The sequence below is a fragment of the Marmota marmota genome, unplaced genomic scaffold (assembly GCF_001458135.2).
Source record: "Marmota marmota marmota unplaced genomic scaffold, marMar, whole genome shotgun sequence".
In the NCBI taxonomy this organism is placed as follows: Eukaryota; Metazoa; Chordata; class Mammalia; order Rodentia; family Sciuridae; genus Marmota; species Marmota marmota.
In genome coordinates, this window is record NW_026000171.1 from 596,268 (window position 1) to 617,829 (window position 21,562).

The 21,562-nt window shown below is 40.3% G+C and overlaps 2 protein-coding genes across 2 annotated transcripts in view; both read left to right on the plus strand.

Moving 5' to 3' along the window:
- The window catches only part of LOC107154865 (antigen WC1.1-like), a 60,651-nt gene extending 57,747 nt beyond the window's left edge, over positions 1-2,904 (plus strand). The window contains exons 7-8 of the mRNA XM_048787557.1: positions 800-1,114; positions 2,789-2,904. Coding sequence (XP_048643514.1) covers positions 800-1,114; positions 2,789-2,904 — 431 coding nt within the window. The remainder of the gene's footprint in view (positions 1-799; positions 1,115-2,788) is intronic.
- Positions 2,905-7,005: 4,101 nt separating this feature from the next.
- Positions 7,006-21,290, plus strand: LOC107154866 (antigen WC1.1-like). Its single transcript, XM_015500600.1, has 8 exons — positions 7,006-7,120; positions 9,713-10,027; positions 12,511-12,819; positions 12,909-13,226; positions 17,575-17,667; positions 17,745-18,059; positions 19,361-19,675; positions 21,136-21,290. The coding sequence occupies exons 1-8, from the start codon at positions 7,006-7,008 to the stop codon at positions 21,288-21,290; spliced, it is 1,935 nt and encodes a 644-aa protein (XP_015356086.1).
- The last annotated feature ends 272 nt before the right edge of the window (positions 21,291-21,562 follow it).

Here is a 21,562-nt window from a genome sequence, read left to right on the forward strand (position 1 = left end):
TATATATATATATATATATATATATATATATATATATAAAGTAATAATCTACACATCCTATGGTGTGTAGATTAGAATATTGAACAAGGTCTATGTGGGCTATAAACAAGATGTGAGCAGGCTGTAACAGCTGAAACTCTGGGAAGACTCATTTCCTTCCTTTTGAAGCTTCTAGAATTTGACTGCATTCCTTGTCTCATGGCTTCTTTTTTCTTCAAAACGACAACAGAGCAATCCTCTGATCATCTTTTCATATTCACATCTCCCTCTGATGAGGGGCAGAAAGAACTATCTGCTTTTGATGATAGGGCTCTGGGGATATGATTAGATTGCACTCAGCTATTAATTCAGGCTGATCCAGAATAATCCACAAAAGGATCTTTTCTTAATTGTGTCTTAAAAGCACTTTGGCAATGATGTAATACATCCACACACTCCCAAGATCAGGGAGTGGACATATTTGGATCTTCACTATTCTGCCACTGCTCTGTCCAGCCTCCTTTTCCAGGATCTGTCAGATGGTTTGTCAGATAGTAAATAAAGTTTCTTTTCCACGGAGCCCCCAGGTCCCTGTTCCTCCTATTCATTTGTTTATATTACATTGTTGTAGAAACAGAAAGAGAGGTACAAGTTAGCAAAACAAGTTAAAGGGACAAAACTTGCAGTCTTCCACCTAGTGGACATTTCTTCAGCAGAGTCAGCAGTGAACACTAACTACTTAGGAATAAAGAAAAAAAAAAAAAAACAGCAGTAAGAGTTGAATACTCCCTGACCCCTGTTTTCCTCCTCTTGCTTTTAGACTTCCTGGCTCTCAGGTTGGTGAGTGAGGACCAGGAGTGTGCTGGGTGGCTGGAGGTTTTCTACAACAACACCTGGGGCAGTGTCTGCCACAGCCCAATGGAAGCTGTGACCTTGTCCGTGATCTGCAGACAACTTGGCTGTGGGGATACTGGGACTCTGGATTTCTTGGTTCCTTCCAGGGAAGGTTCTAGACCCCGCTGGGTGGATGGAATTCGCTGTCGAAAAACTGACACATCTCTCTGGCAGTGTCCTTCCGACCCCTGGAAACATCAATCTTGCTCACCAAATGAGGAATCTCATATCACATGTACAGGTGACCTACTGTCCACTTCTATTTGTTGGTCCTATACCTGTAGGTTGTTGTCAGGAAAGGTTCATATATTTAAAAATAATGGATGAGTTGAAATAAGTCTACAAAATGAATACTGGATAGAAATTACTTGACCCACCTGTTGCAATCCTGTTTCAAGGCAGATGTGAGAAAACCAGCAATGATAGTGATTTATGTGAAAAGTACCAGATAGCGAACTTAGCATATGGGAGCATATAATTACACTCTGATAAACATTCTTAGCAATTAGCTAATGCAGTCTTACATTGTATTAATTACTCTATATTTCCTTAGTGAGTTGGTGAATGATTGAACCTCAGTAATATACATTGTTTGCTATGAGCTATCACTTCCTTCCCCACTATCACCACACATAATGAAGCTTAATCATCACATTAAAGGCTTGGTAGGCATTAGGGTGATCATTTATTTCAGATGAGGAAAATGAGGTTTGGAGTAAGCACTTCATCTTTCTCACACTTTCAATTAAGTGAGTGGCAACTTGGGGAATTCAATACAATGGGCTGTTTATTCTGGAATCCACTACAGCAGTCAGACAACCTCTCAGATTAGTTTGTTGATGATAAGTAATTGGGTGATTTGTAGGTAGAAACTTACTTTCAGGCAGGAAAACAGACACATGAAGAAATTACCATCCCTGCTCTCATGGAGTTTTCACTCCAGCCTGATGACACACACCATGCATGAAGTTGAGTGTCACGAAGGAATAGTAGGTGCTGTACAAATATGTGCATTGAGGAAGAGAAAAACCATATTAGGTTGAGAAAGAAAGGAGGAGTAGAAGTGCAATGCAGGAAGAAAGTAGAGCATTTTTTCAGTGTAATTACTGAGGTAAAAAGAGCATGGTGACCTTCAGTTACTGATGCAGTCTCATCCTGAGCAGAGCATGAGGAAGATGGAGAAGAGCAATGCCTAATTACCTGCATGGGTAAGAAGAGCACAACACCTCTCCCACGCATGACCCAATAACGATCTTGTTGAAAAGCTGTTTCTTAGTCTTCTTCTCTGGCACATCATGAGGAAGTGCTATGAGATGAGGGGCCTGGTCTCCCCTCATTTTCCTCTTGAATTGATCTCCTTACAGTGCCAGTGGTCTTGGTTGATACTGTTCCTCTGAGCCATATACTACTGCAAACTAAGGTGCCCACTTCATCTCTCTCTCAGGAAACATTAATGGGGCCTGAATGAAATTGGAGCCCAATATCTTCTAACTTCTTATGAACTATATGAAGAGCTGGGGTTGTGGCTCAGTGGTAGAGCACTTGCCTAGCACACACAAGGCCCTGGGTTCAATCTTCAGCACCACATAAAACTAAGTAAATAAAATAAAAGTATTTTGTCCATCTTCAACTAAAAACTAAATATTTTTTAAAAAGAACTCTAATGTATAATGTGCCCTTCAGACTCATGCTCTGATAAAAACCTGGTATCCTCTAGAAACAATGATTTCCTTAGAAGTAGGAGGCTCTGCATTTCCTTTTAAACATGCAATCTTTTTCTGGCCAGATCATAGAATATTTTTTCATCACCTTTTCATTTTCAATAATTTCTTTCCTTTTTTCTCCACGTCCAGCAACATTAAATTTGCCCCATGAGGTGACACTGGCCACCACTTCTGTTGGTGTCACTCTCCAGCCTGGTCACTCCCCAGCCTGGTCACTCCCCCTCATCCAGGAAGGCTGCAGTACCAGGCTCACCAGGCTCCTCTGTCTCCTGTTCCTGGTGCTGCCAGCATCCTTGAACACAACTGAGATAACATCCTGGCCTCTCCAGACCTGAATTTCTCCCTTTGAAATGCTCCCTCACACCCATCTCCATCTATAGCCACTCTTTTGACCATCACTAACTCTCCAGCTTGGGATCTTGATGGCATTATTCACTTCTCTGACTGTTGCTTCTTCTCCTTATGACACATATTCATGATGAAACTTTTCCAGATATTTTATCCTCATGCAGATTCTAAATGTTTTCCCTTATCTGTTTTTCAGTTTTCCACTCTCCTCATGATCATACATGTTCTTCTTACCCTGATTAAATGAAATAATATCCCATTATAATCATCCCCCTTCATTACACCCAACTCTCTAGTCTCTTTTGTAATTTAAAGATAAGAATAGTATTACCTCTGACTTAATCCCATCAAAAGATCAATTCACCAATTGGATTACGACTTATGAGAGTCTTAACTCTTATAACCCAATCATTTCTCCTCTAAAACTTTTGCATTGTCTTATCAGGAGCTTTGCGGGGCACCTCACATTCAAACCGTAACACCCACCAAGGCTTGAGCAGGGCTAGGTCACGATAATATATATATATTTTTTATTTCCTATCCCATACTATCCCCTCTCCCCTTCCCTCCCATCTTCCCTCTCTACCCCATCTGCTGTTATTCAATTATCTCCCTTGTTTTTTTTCCCCCTTCCCCTCACCATCTCTTATATGTAATTTTATGTAACAATGAGGGTCTCCTTCCATTTCCATACAGTTTCCCTTCTCTCTCCCTTTCCCTCCCACCACTCGTCTCTGTTTAATGTTAGTCTTTTCCTCATGCTCTTCCTCCCTGCTCTGTTCTTAGTTGCTCTCCTTATATCAAAGAAGACATTTGGCATTTGTTTTTTTAAGGATTGGCTAGCTTCACTTAGCATAATCTGCTCTAATGCCATCCATTTCCCTGCAAATTCCATGATTTTGTCGTTTTTTAGTGCTGCATAATACTCCATTGTGTATAAATGCCACATTTTTTTTTTTATCCATTCATCTATTGAAGGGCATTTAGGTTGATTCCAGAGTCTAGTTATTGTGAATTGTGCTGCTATGATCATTGATGTGGCAGTATCCCTATAGTATGCTCTTTTAAGTTCCTCAGGGAATAGTCCGAGAAGGGCGATAGCTGGGTCAAACGGTGGTTCCATTCCCAGCTTTCCAAGAAATCTCCATACTGCTTTCCATATTGGCCGCACCAATTTGCAGTCCCACCAGCAATGTACAAATGTACCCTTTTCCCCGCATCCTCGCCAGCACTTATTGTTGTTTGACTTCATAATGGATGCCAATCTTACTGGAGTGAGATGGTATCTTAGGGTGGTTTTGATTTGCATTTCTCTGACTGCTAGAGATGGTGAGCATTTTTTCATGTACTTATTGATTGATTGTATGTCCTCCTCTGAGAAGTGTCTGTTCAGGTCTTTGGCCCATTTGTTGATTGGGTTATTTGTTATCTTATTGTTTAATTTTTTGAGTTCTTTGTATATTCTGGATATTAGGGCTCTATCTGAAGTGTGAGGAGTAAAAATTTGTTCCCAGGATGTAGGTTCCCTATTTACCTCTCTTATTGTTTCTCTTGCTGAGAAAAAAACTTTTTAGTTTAAGTAAGTCCCATTTGTTTATTCTTGTATTTAACTCTTGGGCTATGGGCGTCCTATTAAGGAATTTGGAGCCCAACCCCACAATATGTAGATCGGAGCCAACTTTTTCTTCTATCAGGCGCAGAGTCTCTGATTTGATATCAAGCTCTTTGATCCATTTTGAGTTAACTTTTGTGCATGGCGAGAGAAAGGGGTTCAGCTTCATTTTGTTGCATATGGATTTCCAGTTTTCCCAGCACCATTTGTTGAAGATGCTATCCTTCCTCCATTGCACGCTTTTAGCCCCTTTATCAAATGTAAGAAAGTTGTAAGTTTGTGGATTGGTCTCTGTGTCCTCTATTCTGTATCATTGGTCCACCTGCCTGTTTTGGTACCAGTGCAATGCTGTTTTTGTTACTATTGCTTTGTAGTACAGTTTGAACTCTGGTGTCGCTATACCTCCAGATTCACACTTCCTGCTTAGAATTTCTTTTGCTATTCTGGGTCTTTTGTTNCTGTGTTGACTATAGTCTTTACAAGTTGATAAACTTTGTCTTCATTATCTGATGTTCTGACTTCTACTTGATCTAGTCTATTTGTAATATTCTCGTTTGAGTTTTTAATTTGGTTTATAGTTTCCTTCATTTCTAGGATTACTGTTTTGATTTTTTTTAAGATCTCTATCTCCTGGTAAAGCTCGTTCTTTGCCATTTGAATTTGTTTGTTTAATTCATTTTCAAAATATACTTTTATTGCTTGGACTTGCTGTCTCATGTCTTCTCTAATATTCCTTTCCATATGAGTTAGGTATGCTTTGAATTCTTTCCCTATCCATGCTTCTGATGCTTCTAGGTCTTCCTGTAGATTTAAGTTGTCCTACATTGTTTGTACTCCTTTTTTCCCTTGTTTTTTCATGGTGTTCACGTTACTTTCCAGCTCTGTTTGACTGCTGTGTTTTTGATTTCTCCTATAAATTTGTTTTGGCTTTGTATATCTCTGTTGTCTCTCCTTTGTGGTGGGAGATTATGCCTAGAGATGTTGGGCTTTATTGTACTTTAAAGCTGATTCATTCAATTTATAAAGGGCTTCCGGATTCTGTATGCATATAGTGATTTGTTGTTTGTTCTTAGGACTTTATGTTTAGGTTAGGTGCTATGAAGGTATAAGGGTTAGTATGTCTTGGCTACTTTAGAAGGTTGCTCTACTGAAGGGGGATACTAACCGTCGATTGGATCAGGGTGTTGGTAGTAGCTAGGTATTTAGGAGCCCTATAGACAGCCTCGAAACATTCACCTATTAGCACTTAGACAATTACACGTAATGGAGGACGTAATGCTTGGGATGCAAGTTGGGGGGAAGGGGAAGGAAGGTGCTCTTAAAAAGAAAGAAGGAGAGGGAGATAGATAGAATAGAGGAGAATGGAAAGAACAATAAAACTTGGAAGGGGAAAGAAAGAGGGAAAAAGGGAGAGAAAAAATAAAATAAAATAAGAAATTAAATTAGGTCTTAGAGATCCATTTTCTTTTCTTCCTGTAGGCAGAGCTGTGCCCTCCGAGCTGTGTTTTGCCCTCTATGTGTCGACAGCAATCCCTGTAAGGCGGCTCCTGGGAGTCTCTCAATCCTGTTAATCCAGAGCCGTTTTACTTCTCCGGCCCCTCCTCCCCTTCCTCCTGCCAGCCAGCCAGGTCCTGCTCACCGCAGGCGGTTCCCCAAGGATCTGATTACACTTTCAGCTCCACTGCGTGCCCTATTTCCCGAATGACTGAGCACTCTCTCTATCATTCATCTAAGCCCCAGTGCTGTGGATCTGTGGTCTGGGAGTCAATAGTTTAATTTTTCCGGATCCCTTTGGTGGGCACGCCCTCGGAAGCTGGCGGCTAAGACCTTGAGTGTTGCCACTGGTGGTAATGTGAGTTGGAGGTCGAGAATCCTCTCTGCTTCCCTCCGCCCCTACAGTCACGCCCACGTCACTGGCGTTAGGGGGAGTTGGGGGTCGGGAGTCCCTTGGCCCTTATGGTCTTGCCCACGGAGAGATTTTTGAAGTTTCCCGGTTGTTTGTATCTGGTGTGGTTGGGAGTCACACACCTGCTAAAGCAGATTCCGCTGGGAAGGAATCTCGTTGGCCGAACTCTGGTGACTTCCCCTCTCCACTATGGCGGGCCCCTGGCTCCTTGCCGGAGTGTCCGAAGGGAGGGGTGAGACTGGGTTGTCTCTGGTCTGACTCAATCTCTGGTTTTAGTTCCCAGTTCGCTATTTCATAAAGGCTTGGTTAGAGTCCCTTCACCTCGCCTCCTGAGCTGGGCGGGCGGGGGGGGCGGTTCGCGGTGTGGGCAGGGTCCTTCACAGAGCTGGGAGGGCGGGGCCGTTCGCCATGTGGGCGGGGCTGTTCACAGAGCTGGGCGGGCGGGAGCTGTTCAGAGAGCCAGGAGGGCAGGGGCTGTTCACCGGGCGGGCGGGGCCGTTCACAGAGCCCGGCGGGCAGGGGCCCTTCGAACGTTTGCCGCAATGGGCGGGCGGCGGCCGTTCAGCAGCGGCCAGCGGGACTGGACCTCTGCCCCGCGTGGCCGAGATTCACTTGTCTGGGACAAACTGACACCTCCAATAAACTTACTAATTCCCGGCAGGTCTCCTTTCAGCGGAATTTTGCTAGAAGTTTCTCAGCAGGTAGAATCTAGGCATATTAATGGGTCTCTCTGATCCCATTACTGTGGAGGTACTGAAAGTGCTGCCTCCTCGCCGGCCGCCATGTTGGGTCCTAGGTCATGATAATATTAAGGTACAACCTCACTCTTGTGCCTAGAATTATAGTTCAGTGGCACAGCACACTCAAAACTGTTCAAGGTTCTTAGCTTAATCATGATCATAATTGAGAAAGAAGAAAATGAATAACAGCAGTAGCTACCACAGACACATAAATCAGCTATAAAAATACTATAAAATATAGTAATAATCAATTAAAATCAATAACAACTAAATAATAAATATAGAATGAACAAGAAAGTAAATTAATAAAAGGAAAAATAATTCAAAAAGGAAGAAACTCATAGAGAAGAAGAGGAATAAAAAATAACAAGAAAATCATTTTATATAAAAAAGATGAGAAAGAAATTTTCATTTAAAGAATTTTAAAATGCATTAAATATATACTAATAAGGTAAATATAATAATGTAGATATTAAAAAATAAAAAGTGTGTCAAAAATCCTCCTATACAAAATACTTGCATACAGGCACCTCTTCCCTGGTCATTTAGACACCTCTTTCCTGGTCATTTAACATTTGAATCCAGCAGGTGTCCCTAGGCTAAAAAAGAAGCCAACTGTAGATCCTTTGAATTCCATCAAAATGAGCTAGGAGCAGATGTGGTGGCGAACACCTGTAATTCTAGCAGCTCAGGAGGCTGAGACAGGAGAATTGCTAGTTCAAAGCCAGCCTCAGCAACAGCCAGATGAGACACTAAGCAACTCAATGAGATCCTGTCTCTCTATAAAATACAAAATAAGACTGGGGATGTGGCTCAGCAATCAAGTGCCAGTGATTTGTGGACCCAACTGGTGGGCCCACACTTGTTCCAGGGACCTCGTGCCCTTGGGGTCTAGCCAAGTGTCCTAGCCAGGGTGAGTCTCTGGAATTCCTGTGAAAAGTGGTGCAAGCAATCAAACTACTGAGCTCCACCCAGGAGATGGGGCACAGGAATGGGGTGAATCATCAGATTTGATCTCTGAGCTTTCAATCCAGGCCTCTCTGTGCAGCCACGTGAGACTGGAATCACCTCTTTTCACATAGAGAAGGACCACATATCAATGAGGCTTCTAGTCCTTTCTCTGCTGCCATCTCAGTGTGTTTGTGGAAGTCAGTCTTCCTATTTGAGACTGTAAGTGCTCACATCTTCCATCCAGTTTCTGTGAGGGATGACCAAAGGACCCGTGTATTATAATGAATCCGTTTTATAATTCCAGCACAGTTTTGCCCCTACAATAGTACCCTTCTCAAGATGGCCCCTGGTTATAGCACTCTGAGACCTTGCTGAGCAAATGGATAAATTCTTTCTCCAAATCTGGCTTGTTATATGGAAGACATCCATCTCAGAACAACAACCCAAATTTGATCTAAATCTTGTGAGAACAATGTGTTTCTCCCACAGGTAAGACAGCTGGAGTTGAAGTTGAAAATTGCTTTGTATTTTTCTCTGGGCTGCCTTAATGCTTCTCCATATTGTCAACATTTCTCATCATTTCTTCATTGGTTCCCAGTTTTCTTACTCTTTCTCTTCTCAAAATACAGTTTCTCCTGTGTTCTCTGGCTCTTGTCACTCACAGAGTCACAAAAAGTGTACTTCTGTTCTACTATTTGCCTTCTCCTCAAGAACTCCTGGCAGGAAATCCAAGCACAGATTGGATATATTGGGGGAATAAGTAACATTCTATGATTCCTAGTGGCATTTGGGCAATGCCAATATCTGATATCATCTATTCAGGGAGGTTTCCCAATCCACCTGAAGTGAACACAAATTTAAATTTTAATATCTATATTTGAAATATGAAGCCAGAATCAATAGTGAAATATATTACATTAGCTATGTTTTGTCTTATGATCCATTCACTTTTCAATCTTAATTCCTGAATAATTTCATTTTTTCCCCCTGGATTCATGGCTGTCACCTGAGACTTCTGACAATCTCATCCCCATTTCCTACCCCATGTGCTCTCATCCTTCCAAATCTCAGGCCATGGATAGTCATGTGTATGTGCTTCACAAGAAACCAATTTGGATACTGGCCCATTCATTCAGAAAAGACACTTTCAGCTAATCAAATTAAGTATCAATCAGAAAAAGACACTTTCAGCTACTCAAAATATTAATCTTGGCATTTCTCAAATAGTTTTGTCACCTCATATGCAGAACTCTACCAACAGCAAGTTTTACTCTGACCAGATCTACATAATAACTTCTACCTAAGACTACTCACTTGATTATGTTGTGTTTGATTTCATTTCTTATTTTTTTCACAATTAATTTTCTCAGGTTATGTTAGAAACTCAGACTTACCTGCTACCCTAGTATAATGAATGATTCCATGTCTTACTCAGTATGTTCTGCATTCTGAAAGTACATGCTGCCAACTGCTTGGTTGGGAAGGCAGTACCACATGGCAAGAGAACCTTTCCCATTCTCCTTTTAAATATAACCATTGACATGATTCTTTCTCTCAGAGAGCCCACAGCTCCGCCTGGTGGATGGTGGCAGTCGCTGTGCAGGCAGAGTGGAGATCATTCACCAGCATTCCTGGGGCACTGTCTGTGGTGACAGCTGGGACCTGAATGATGCCCACGTTGTGTGCAGACAACTGGGCTGTGGAGTGGCCTTCAATGCCTTGCTGTATTCACAATTTGGAGAGGCATCTGGACCCATCTGGCTGACAAAGCTGGCATGCACTGGAAAGGAGGACTACTTGTGGAATTGCCCTGCCCTGGGCTTGGGAAAGAACAACTGTGGGCACTATTATGATGCAGGAGTCATCTGCTCAGGTATGGTCAGTGTATTTTTCACTCTCTAAGAGAATGGAAAGTTCCAGAAAGTAGTGTCTTATCTCTGGAGGAATAAGAGGTGAATTGTCCAGAGAGGACTAAGAGGTCTTTTCCTGAATCTGAGGATTCAGGGGTAACAGTGGATGACAGACTCCATTTATTCCTGTCCTGTAAATGTCTGATAGTATCCTTTTGCTTCTCAACTCTCTTACTTCACAAGATTTTTTTTGTAGACCATTTTAACTTAAAGTCAATTTTTATACTTTTGTTTCTCTAGTTTAAAGGGTTTTTTCCTTAGGATTACAAATAAATTAGCACACACACACTCTGTTTGCAGTGCTTTTCAAAGGACAGCCAAGAATGAGGCCCTACTTTTCTCAGTTGAATTGAGTGTTTGTAGAAGTATAGTCAGAATTATTTTTGTACTGGGTTAGTGGGTATATGGGCACAGGGCTCAAAGACATTATAAGAGAATTTATGGATTATTGCAAAGCTGCAATTTTTCTTTCCAGATTTAGACATCAGAATTTTTATGTCATTGGCAAGAAGGACCAGAGGTCTGTGATCTCTCACAAAACACCATGTAAACAGTTTTGCACACACCAAACAATTTGATGAGAGAAAATAAACCAGGTGTATGAAAAGAAAAGAAAGCCCGTGATTGCCAGCTTTTATGATAATAAAAAGAAAAGACACTTCAAAATAAAGAGTAAAATAAGAGTTATCCTTTCCCTTAATCCATGCAGCCCAACATGAAGAAATATGCATTTTTCTTGGGGAATGGAAAGGTCTAAGTCAAGGCCTTAGACTTGAAACTCAACCAGAGGACATTGCACTCATACCCCAGTGGATTATCTCAGATAAAACTTGGACATAATGTTATTTTATCTCCACTGAGACATTCTAACTTTTGGATGCTACCAATGGGCCAAATATTATTTTTAAAAAGGAAAATAAGAAAGGAGATAGTGCCATTTCAGGCAAGTTTGTATTTCTATCTCAGCTTAAACTGCAATCAGTCATGCAAACCTGGTGGCCCTCTCTGGTGGTGCTGATGTTGACCTTTAATGTGAAGGTGGAACTGTGTGGAAGCCAGAGTTCACAGAGAAGGAGACCTGGTGTATCCACAGGCAGAGCCTTCAGCCAGTCAGGTTTCTGTTCTGGAGGCTGATCTTTGTTGTTCCTGTCACTGGATAACTGTATTGATGGCTGATTTTATGATGCTCCTGTAGGTCTCATCCTCTTTTAAACATAATCTCCTAAAGATTAGTGATTTCAGTTTGGAATTTGTATATCTGCATTTTGACTCTATAAGTAAGGTATACTATATTACTCCTCTATAATGATAGAAATTAATATTATCAATGTAGCTACACTTTATTCATTCACACTTCATTTTAATATATCAGCTTCAGAGAGAAAAGGGAGTATTTTAAGTAACAATTTTATTAAGTTAGATTAATGCTTTTGGTCTTCATTCCACTTTGATGTTTAACTTGGGGACAAATAGAATGAACATTCTATTTTCTTGAGAAAGGATTAGTTGCTGAACTTCATTACTACCTGAAATTTCTATTACATTACAATTTCACATCTATAACCAAATGTTTCCCAAAATTGTCTGGACCCATACTTGAAATCACTTCCTGACCAGCTTCAGTAGCTGTATAATGGAGTCTTCAAACTCTGTTTATTAGAAACAAAATAAACCCTTAATAAAACACAAAAGAAAAGGAAAAAAAAAAACAATGCTCAAGCTCAAATCTCTCAATAACTTCTGTTCCTACTTATAAATTGCCTATCTTTCTTCTATAATGTGAAGAATGATTTAAAGAACCCTGATTATTTTAGTCACAGTAACCTGTTTTCTATCTCAGCCTCACACTATTTAGTGGGCTCTTTTCTCATACCTAAATGAGAAATAAGTATAAACTGTCAGTTTTCAGACCTATTGATTTTTTTCATTCATTAACTAATGTTATCTTAGTTGGAATTATTACCTGTGAATTGATAATTTCAGAGGATAAAATAGGGAAAAATTGATCCTAGTCTTCTTCTACACTGTGTTCACTTTCAGTGGATACATATGGATCTAATTTTTTTTAAAAAAAAGGAGTTAGACTGTCACAGAAAGTCATACAAACCCACAGATACATTTATAATATGAAGAATAATATGTCCATATAAAAGAAAACTGCATATTACACTCTACATATATTCACTTTTGGACACATACACATGTGTGTAGAGCAGTGTGTATATTCATTTCTTGAATCAACAATTTAAAATTTACCTTCCAAATTCCTTCTCCAAAATTTGCCTTCACACACTTCCTCCAAGAATTCACATTTAGGCACCCTCTGTTGAATCCAAGCCCCACACCTCAACCCTGAAAAACAAAAAGATTTCACAGCATTACCTGTGAATTGTAGCTTCCTCCTCCTATTCACTGGTACTTGTTGTTTGCTTTTTTTCTCCCATAGGATTTGTGCATCTGGTTGGAGGACATGGATCTTGCTCTGGGCAAGTGGAAGTGAATTCTGGAGGAGAGTGGATTCCAGTATCTGATGGGAATTTCACATTAGCCACAGCCCAGGTCATCTGTGCAGAGCTGGGTTGTGGCAAGGCTGCATCTGTTCTGGGGAACCTGCCCTTCAGAGAGGACAGTGAACAGATCTGGGCTGAAGAGTTCCAGTGTGAGGGGCAGGAGCCTGGCCTCTGGTTCTGCCCCAGAGTGCCCTGTCCTGTAGGAAGCTGCTCCCACAGAGGGGCTGTGCAAGTTGTTTGCTCAGGTGAGACTCACAACAGGACTTTAACCTCCCTACACACTCTATGGGGGTAAGAAAAATGTGGGATATTGCTAAATCCTGTCTTCTACCAGGATACACAGATGTTCGTCTCATGAAAAATGGCAGCTCTCAGTGTGAAGGCCAAGTGGAGATGAAGACCTCTGGAGGCTGGAGAACACTCTGTGCCTCCCACTGGAATATGGCCAATGCCAATGTAGTTTGCCGTCAACTGGGCTGTGGGGTTGCCCTCTCCACCCCACAGGGAGCATACTTTGTGGAAGGAGGAGATGAGATCTGGAGAGACAGATTTCACTGCTCAGGGTCTGAGTCCTTCCTGTGGAATTGCCCTGTGACTGCCCTGGGTGTTCCTGCCTGTGCCCATGGAAACACAGCCTCTGTGGTCTGTTCAGGTAAGAGAGGTCAGGGCTGAGTGGTACTTGAGCGACATGTCTCTAAGAGCAGACATCATGGAGAGCTGACTTCAAAAATGAGACATTTTGTGGTGAACTATGATTCTTAATGATCATTCATCTTTCAGCCTGTCAAGAAATATTAAGAAGATTTGTTTTAAGTAAGAATTATAATTTATTGAAATTCATAGATAACACTATGTAACAATGAACGACAGCTCTGTCAGATTCCTCACCTTGGACTATCAGAAAGCATCAGCAGCTCCCAGAAGTCACCCTCACATCCCTTTAGTCACAGTGCCCTCCTCCCCTCCAAAGAAGACCACTCTAACTTTTGTTGCCAAGGAATTTTGTTTTTCAATTTTGAGATTTATATAAAATCATGCACCATGTTCTCTTTTTGGTGTACTTTGACTCAACATAACTCTTAGAATTTACCCATATTTCTATTTTTATCTGAGTTTCATTTTTATTGCTGTAGAGTTTTCTACCAATTAACCACAGGATCACATTTTGAACAATTAAAATGATTTGGAGATTTAAGTTGTTTGTACTTTTAGAGTACAGAAATAATGATCCTATAAAGTACCATGTCAATATTGTTTGGTGTAAATATGGATATATTTGTATATCTTTATTAATCCTTTTCCTATTATATGCCCCCTCTTTATATATGGTCTTCTTTCTGGAGTCAAATTCTTGTTCTTAATGAAGCAGAGCATATCAACATTTGCTGATCTCATAGTGTTCTAGTGTCATTTTAAAAAGAACTTTGCTATCATGTGATCATAAAAAATATTCTTCAAGTATTTTATACACATTTAGTTACCTTTCTTTTACATATAGTTGCACAATCTTTCTGGAATTGGTATTGTATAAAGTGTGTGGTGTAAAAAAAGTTTCACATCATTGTTTGGATATCCAATTGACTCAGAATTATTATTGAAAATACTTTTTTCCCACTGCTTTGTCACCTTTGAAATACACAGGGTGCAGATATTTCTGACTCTTGCTCTATGCTCTGTTCAATTCCATTTTGTCTTTTTCTAGGCTTGTAGCTATGCATACTTCCTTAATTATCATAACTTTATAGCATGTCTGATTAATTTTTTTAAATTTTATTTAAAGTAACTGTTCTAATTGTGTAGCTTTTCCTGCCCAGTTCATTGGTCATGCTTGGTCTTCTGCATTTCAGATAAATTTTACAAACAACATGATATATTTAATTCAATAATAGATTGATGCTCTTTAGATTGAGTTTGGATTTGACCTAAACATCAATATGTAGCTAATTCATGTACAAAGTATATCTCTAATTTCCCTCAGAAATTATACATAACTTTCACTAGGTATACTATTGATGTTTTATGTTTTCGATGTTATTTTATGAGTTTCTTTTAGTGAAATGTCCTAGGCCATTTAATATTTTAGTCAGCTTTTTTTGTGATGTGACAGAAAGGCCTGACAAGAACAATTTTTGGAGAAAAAAATTATTTTTAACCCAAGGTTTCAGAAGTCTCAGTCCATAGATATCCTAATCCATTTCTTGTGGCTGGAGGTAAGGCAGAATATCATGGTGGAAGAGTGAAGCAGAGGAAAGGAGGTTAACAGATGGCCACCAAGAAGCAGAAACAGGGAGAACTCTGCTCAACAAATACAACATATAAATCCCAAAATCATGCCACCAGGGACCCATGTCATCCAGCCACAACATACCCGACTACAGTCACCACCCAGTTAATACTATCAAAAGATTAATGTGCTGATTAAGTTACAACATTCATAACCTAATCATTTCACTTTTAAACTTTCTTTCTTTGTCTCACACATGAGCTTTTCTGGGATGCCGCAGTCTGGCTGGGCACAAATGCTGCAGTCTGGCTGGGCACACAATCACGAGCCACCACACAGCTTGTAGATTCAAACAGCAACTCTTTATTCCCGAACTCACACCAGCCATCTACAATCACGTTCTGGGGAAATCCACGTTCTCTGCCCAAATCCACCTCCACTGGGCTTCTACCTAGGTTTGTATGAGCTCAAAAAATAAAAATAGAACCTTATGATGTGGAAAAATGCAATAATAAAATAGCTATTGAAAAAAGCTCCCTGGTTAATCACTGTCGTAGATGTAAGAATAGCCAAGCCTGGGATATCCTGTATCTAAACATCACAACTAGTTTTCACATTCACTTTTTGGTGGCTTTGTTTTTCTTTTTTCTCTTTATTTTATTGTGTTTTTTTTTTTTGATGATTTGAGAATTCTGAATAAGATTCACAGATAGCACAAAATTCCCAGATAATTGTAACCCAGATTCCCCAATGCTATTATTTTTTCTATATTATCTCCTCATCCTGCCATATTTATCCCTGAATATGTAAAATATTTCTGAATGACTAGTTAAAAGGAGGTGAATAAGATATTTCCTTATTTTTAAAATATTAACAAGTCTATTTACATAACCACAGTGTCAATGCCAATTTCCATAAAATAACCTGTTGGCTTCTACATATAATGGAGAATGTGTGGTACTTGTCTTTCTGTGTCTGAGTTATTGAACTTAACATGATGTTCTATGATTCCATTCATTTTGATACAAAAGGCAAGACACCATTCCTTTTATGGCCATATTTATACCACATTTTCTTTACAAGTTTTTCTTGCAATGGGCATCTGACTCCATACTGTAGCTATTGTGAATACTGCCCCAATAAACATGGGGATGTACAATTGCTGTTTCACAATAAATATCATTGTCCTAGTTGCTATTTAATGCATCACTGACCACTCAAAATAGCAACACAAATAAAAATATTTGTCATTTTGCCCATAATTTCTAGATTCATAAATTTAACAAGGATTCTTGGCAGTTGCCTCTTGTGGTCTCTCATGAGGTTGCACTTGGATCTCATCTACTTCACCTGGGGCTGTTGACAGAACCATCTGCAAATGCTCTCTCCCACATGACAGTCCACAGTGTAGATTTCCCATTAAGCAAACATCCTATGTCAAGAGGAGGAGGCCTGACCTTATTAGCTAGATTTATAAGTCAAGCTGTGCTGGCTTCACCACATTCTGTTGCTTATAGACAACTCACCACAATCAGCAGGGTTCCTGGGGCTCCAACTCTGACGACAGCTGGGACTTGAATGATGCCCATGTCGTGTGCAGACAGCTGGGCTGTGGAGTGGCCCTGGAGGCCACTGTCTCTGCTCACTTTGGAGAGGGATCGGGGCACAGGTCAATAGATAGAGTGTCAAAGATTTTGTGGATATTTTCAAAAACTACAGGTATGTATCACTTTGTATATTGTCTAATTTGTATTTTTGTGCAATCAATTATGGCAATATAGGTATATTAGGTTCTCTCACCATCTCTCTTAGTATCCTATTATATTCCTCATGTTTTTGTCTGTCTGTCCTTCACTCTGTATTTTCCCATGTTCTTCCACTTAATATTTCTATATTGTGTTAACATAGAGTATTGTTAGGCTCATCCTCTGGTTTCTTATTTTTAGCTACTGAATTTATTGGTTTGTTTTACTTGGTTTTTTTAGTTATACATAACTCACAAATATTTATTAAATTTTTTTTATTTTCTACCAAGATTCATCTCATGTTATTTAATTTTAAAATTTAATCATGATTATTTGAATTACCTATAAGGAAGCACTAATACTACTCTATGAAAATCTTTCCTTTTTCTTCTCATTTGTCCACTTTGTTTTCTACATATTTTTTACATGTGTGAAGCATTTTTAATTGACAGGCATTGTACATGGAAAAACATCTATCCTACAAAAACTTCAGAAAAGATTTTATTTAACTTCTTCACTTTATAATAAATTCACTTTACTTAGGGTAGACCACCTTATACAAAAAGAATTGAAGTGGTGAAATCTGGGCACCATCTCTGACAAAAATGTTTTTTATAAAATGAAAGTTTCTTGGGTGTTTAAAATGATTCCTCTTCTTTGATCCAACCTAAATTTTCCTGTGTACTCCCAGGAAAAACTGGCAAATATGCTGAGATTTTCAGAGTCTCACCTACTATGTTTGAAAGCCAAGGGAAAAAATCGCTGATTCTAGTTTTTACTTTTCTCTGAACTTGACTTTTAAGTCTTGCTTCCCTGGGAGTTGTGCAATACTTTCAAACAGCACTGCTATATTCATACTTTCTTAAAGTCATTCCTGGGACTTTAGTAGATTACACTTCATTTAACTAGGAGCAGAAGCAGAATCCTTTAATAGACAATAGGAAATTATTGATTGTGGGCTACAGCTTTCAGATGCCATAAATGGATTATTGTCAAGTTTAATTCTGTTCCCTGCTCTCTCCCAACTGTAGGAAACCAGAGCCAGCTGGTACCCCAGTGCAATGACTCCTGGTCTGACCTAGCAGGCTCTGCAGCCTTAGAAGGCCACTCTGTCACCTGCTCAGGTGAGCAAGACCCCCAGCACCAGAAACTTCCCATTCCCTGTGTAAATGCCCACTGACATGACCCTGTCTCTCCTCAGACAGCAGGCAGCTCCGCCTAGTGGATGGGGGCAGTCGCTGTGCAGGGAGAGTGGAGATCCTGCAGCAGGGCTCCTGGGGCTCCATCTGTGATGACAGCTGGGACCTGAGTGATGCCCATGTGGTATGCAGACAGCTGGGCTGTGGAGAGGCCCTGGAGGCCACCGTCTCCGCTCACTTTGGAGAGGGATCAGGGCCCATCTGGCTGGACAAGCTGAACTGCACTGGAGAGGAGGCCTATGTGTGGCAGTGCCCTTCCCAGGGCTGGAAGCAACACAACTGCAGTCACAAGGAGGATGCTGGGGTCATTTGCTCAGGTCTGTGATATACTCTGTACATAGGCTGGAAGGGTCTGAAGGATGATGTCTGAGCCCTGCAGCAGGGTTGGGCAGTTGCTGACAGGGCAGTGGTGAGGTGGTGCTTTCACAATTCCTGTCCTTCCAGCAGAGGAGAAGATGAGGTGCTTTCATTTCCTGCTGCATAAGCTCCTTCCATCTCAGCACTGTCTCCTGTCACAGTCATTCTCTACAGTGTCTATTTAAAGCAGTCATCACTCTTCTGTTACCTGCCAGTGCAACATCCTGACCCACTGAATTAGTCTTCTATTTCTTCTGTAACAAGTTACCATGAGGGTCTTAAAACAATACAAATTTATCACCTTACAGTGTGTAGGTTAGAATACTGACCTGGGTCTGTGTGGGCTATAAACAAGGTGTCAGCAGGCTGCAACAGCTGGAGCTCTGGGAAGACTCCTTTTCTTACTTTTTTCCACTTCTAGAAGTTGCCTGAATTCCTTGTCTGAACCCTTCCTTCTTCAAACCCAAAGTGTTTCAACTGTCTCACCATTCTGTGTTCACATCACACTCTGGTGAGGGCCAGAATGGCTTATCTCTTTGTGAGGATACCAGTGTAAGGATAGCATTACATTGGGGAAATCCTATCCAGGATGATCCAGGATAATCTCACAATGAAAGCATATTTTTGTTTAGTTTTTTTGTTTGTTTTTGTTCATTATTTTGGTACTGAGATTGAATCAGGGGACTCAACCACTGGACCACAGTCATGACACTTTTGTTTATTGTTTATTTTGAGACAGAGTCATGCTAAGTTTCTGAGGCTGACTTTGAACATGGGATGCTCCTTTTCTAGCCTTCCAATCAACTTGGAATATAGGCAAGTTGCATCTTGCCTAGAGTAGGGATCCTTTACTTAATCTTGTTTGAAAAGCCCTTTTGCAATGTGAGCTCAAATATTTACAAGCCCTCAGGATCAAGAAGTGGACATATTTGGAGCTCCACTATTCTACCACCCTCTGTTTATGCTCATTTTTTAGGATCTGTCTGATGGTTAGTCAGATAGCAGATAAAGAATTCACTTCCTGCAGAGTCCACAGATCACTGTTCCTGCTTATGCATTTGGTAATATTACATTGTTGTAGAAACAGAAAGAGAGGTACAAGTTAGCAAAACAGGTTAAAGGGACAAAAATTACAGTCTTCTATCTAGTGGGCACTTCCTCAAGAGAGTCAGCAATGAGCACTCACTATTTAGGAATAAAGAAGAAACAGCAGTAAGAAATGAATGCTCAGTGAACCCTGATGTCCTCCTTTCCATTTCAGAGTTCCTAGCTCTCAGGCTGGTGAGCAAGGACCAGGAGTGTTCTGGGTGGCTGGAGGTTTTCTACAACAACACCTGGGGCAGTATCTGTAGCAGCCACATGGAACCTATGTCCTTATCTATGATCTGCAGACAGCTTAGCTGTGGAGACACTGGGACTCTGGATTTCTTGGTTCCTCTCAGGGAAGGTTCTAGACCCCGCTGGGTGGATGGAATCCACTGTCGAGAAACTGATATCTCTCTCTGGCATTGTCCTTCTAACCCCTGGAAACACCAATCTTGCTCTGCAAAGGAGGAAGCTCATATCACATGTACAGGTGACCTAATGTCTATTTTTATATGTTTGTCCTATGTCTGCAAGTTGTTGTTAAGAAAGTTTCACATATTCAAATATATTGGATGAGTTGAAATAAATCTACAGAATGAATACTGGATAAAGATTACTTTATCCAGCTCTTTCAATCCTGTTTCAAAGGAAGATATAAGAAAATCTGCAATGATATCAATTGATGTGAAAAGTACCAGAGACTGAACTGAGCATATGGGAGCATGAAGTGACACTCTGATGAACATTCTTGGCAATTAGCTAATGCAGTCCCAGATTATATAAATTAATATGTATTTTCTTAGTGAGAGTGAATGATTAGACCTCAGTAATACACATTGTTTACTGTGTGCTATCACACTTCCTCCACCCCATCATACCACAAATAATGTGGCTTAATTGTCACAATCAACTGATGATAGGTATAATGGTGATCATTTATTTCAGAGAAGGAAACTGAGGTTAGGAGTAAACACTTCATCTCCCTCAAACTTTCAAACCAGTGGGGAACAATTTGGGGAATCAAATATATTGGACTCTTTAGTCTGAAATCCATCTACACCAGACAGACTACCTGTCAGTTTATTTTGTTGATGGAAAGTAATCAAGTAGAAAGTATTTGTAGGTAGAAAAGTAATTCCAGGCAGGAAGACAGATACAAGAAGAAAACACTGCCCCTGTCCTCATGGAGTTTCTGTCCAGCCTGACAACACAACCATGCATAAGGTGCTATGGAAATGTGTGATTTGGGAAAAAGAGAAATAATTTTTTTTTCAAAACTTAAGGAGCACTAGAGGTTCAATGACAGAAGAAAGTAGAGTATTTGTCAGTGTAAATACTGACTTGGGAGGAGTATAGTGATCTTGAGGTACTATGAGCAGAGGAGGAAGATGGTGAGGAAAGTGATACATGGTTACCTGGATGGGTAAGAAGACTTCAAGGCCTCTCCAAGGCAAGTCCCAAATAATAATCCTGTTGAAAAGCTGTTTGTTAATCTTCCCCTCTGCCAAATCATGGGGAACTACTGTGAGATGAGGGGCCTGGTCTCCCCTTATTTTCTTCTTTGAATTCACCTCCTCATAATCCCAGTGATCTTGGTTGATATTACCTGCTCCGAGACTTTATCCATATGCTACAGCAAACTAATATGCCCACTTCATCCCTCTCCCAGAAAACATTCCATGGGGCCTGTTGGAAATTGGAGCCTATCATTTTCTAATATTTTTAAGACCTGTAATGTTCCCTTCAGTTTCTTTTTCTGATAAAAACCTGGATGTTCTCTGAAAACAATGAAGTTCTAGTCATTTGGAGGTTCTGTACTTACCTTTACACATGCTTTTTATTTCTAGGTCAAATCTTAGAATATGATTGTAATTATCCATCCTATTCTTAGAATATTTCTGCTGTGCCCTGTAATTTTTAATAATTTCTTTTCTTTTTCTTTGTGTCCAGAGTTTGATTTTGCCCATAAGTTGGTACCTGCCAGTACTTTTGGTGTCACTCTCCAGCTTGGTCACTCCCCTCATCCAGGAAGTCTGCAGTACCAGGCTCCCCAGGCTCCTCTGTCTCCTGTTCCTGGTGCTGCCAGGAACCTTGCACACAACTGAGATAACATCCTGGTCTCTCAATTATTGCCTTTCTCCTTTTGAACACTCCCCTTACATTGCATATCCATGTATGGCCACACTATTTACCATCGCTATCTAGCTTGAGATCTTCTTTGCACTGTTCCTTCCTTCTCTTAATGCTCCTTCCTTCTCTTCCTTTTCTTGATGTTACTTCCTTCTCTTGATGCTCCTTTTCCAAATATTTTATCCTCATGCAGATTTTCCACTCTCCTCAGGATTTCACATGTTCTTCTTACCCTGCTTAGACTTAG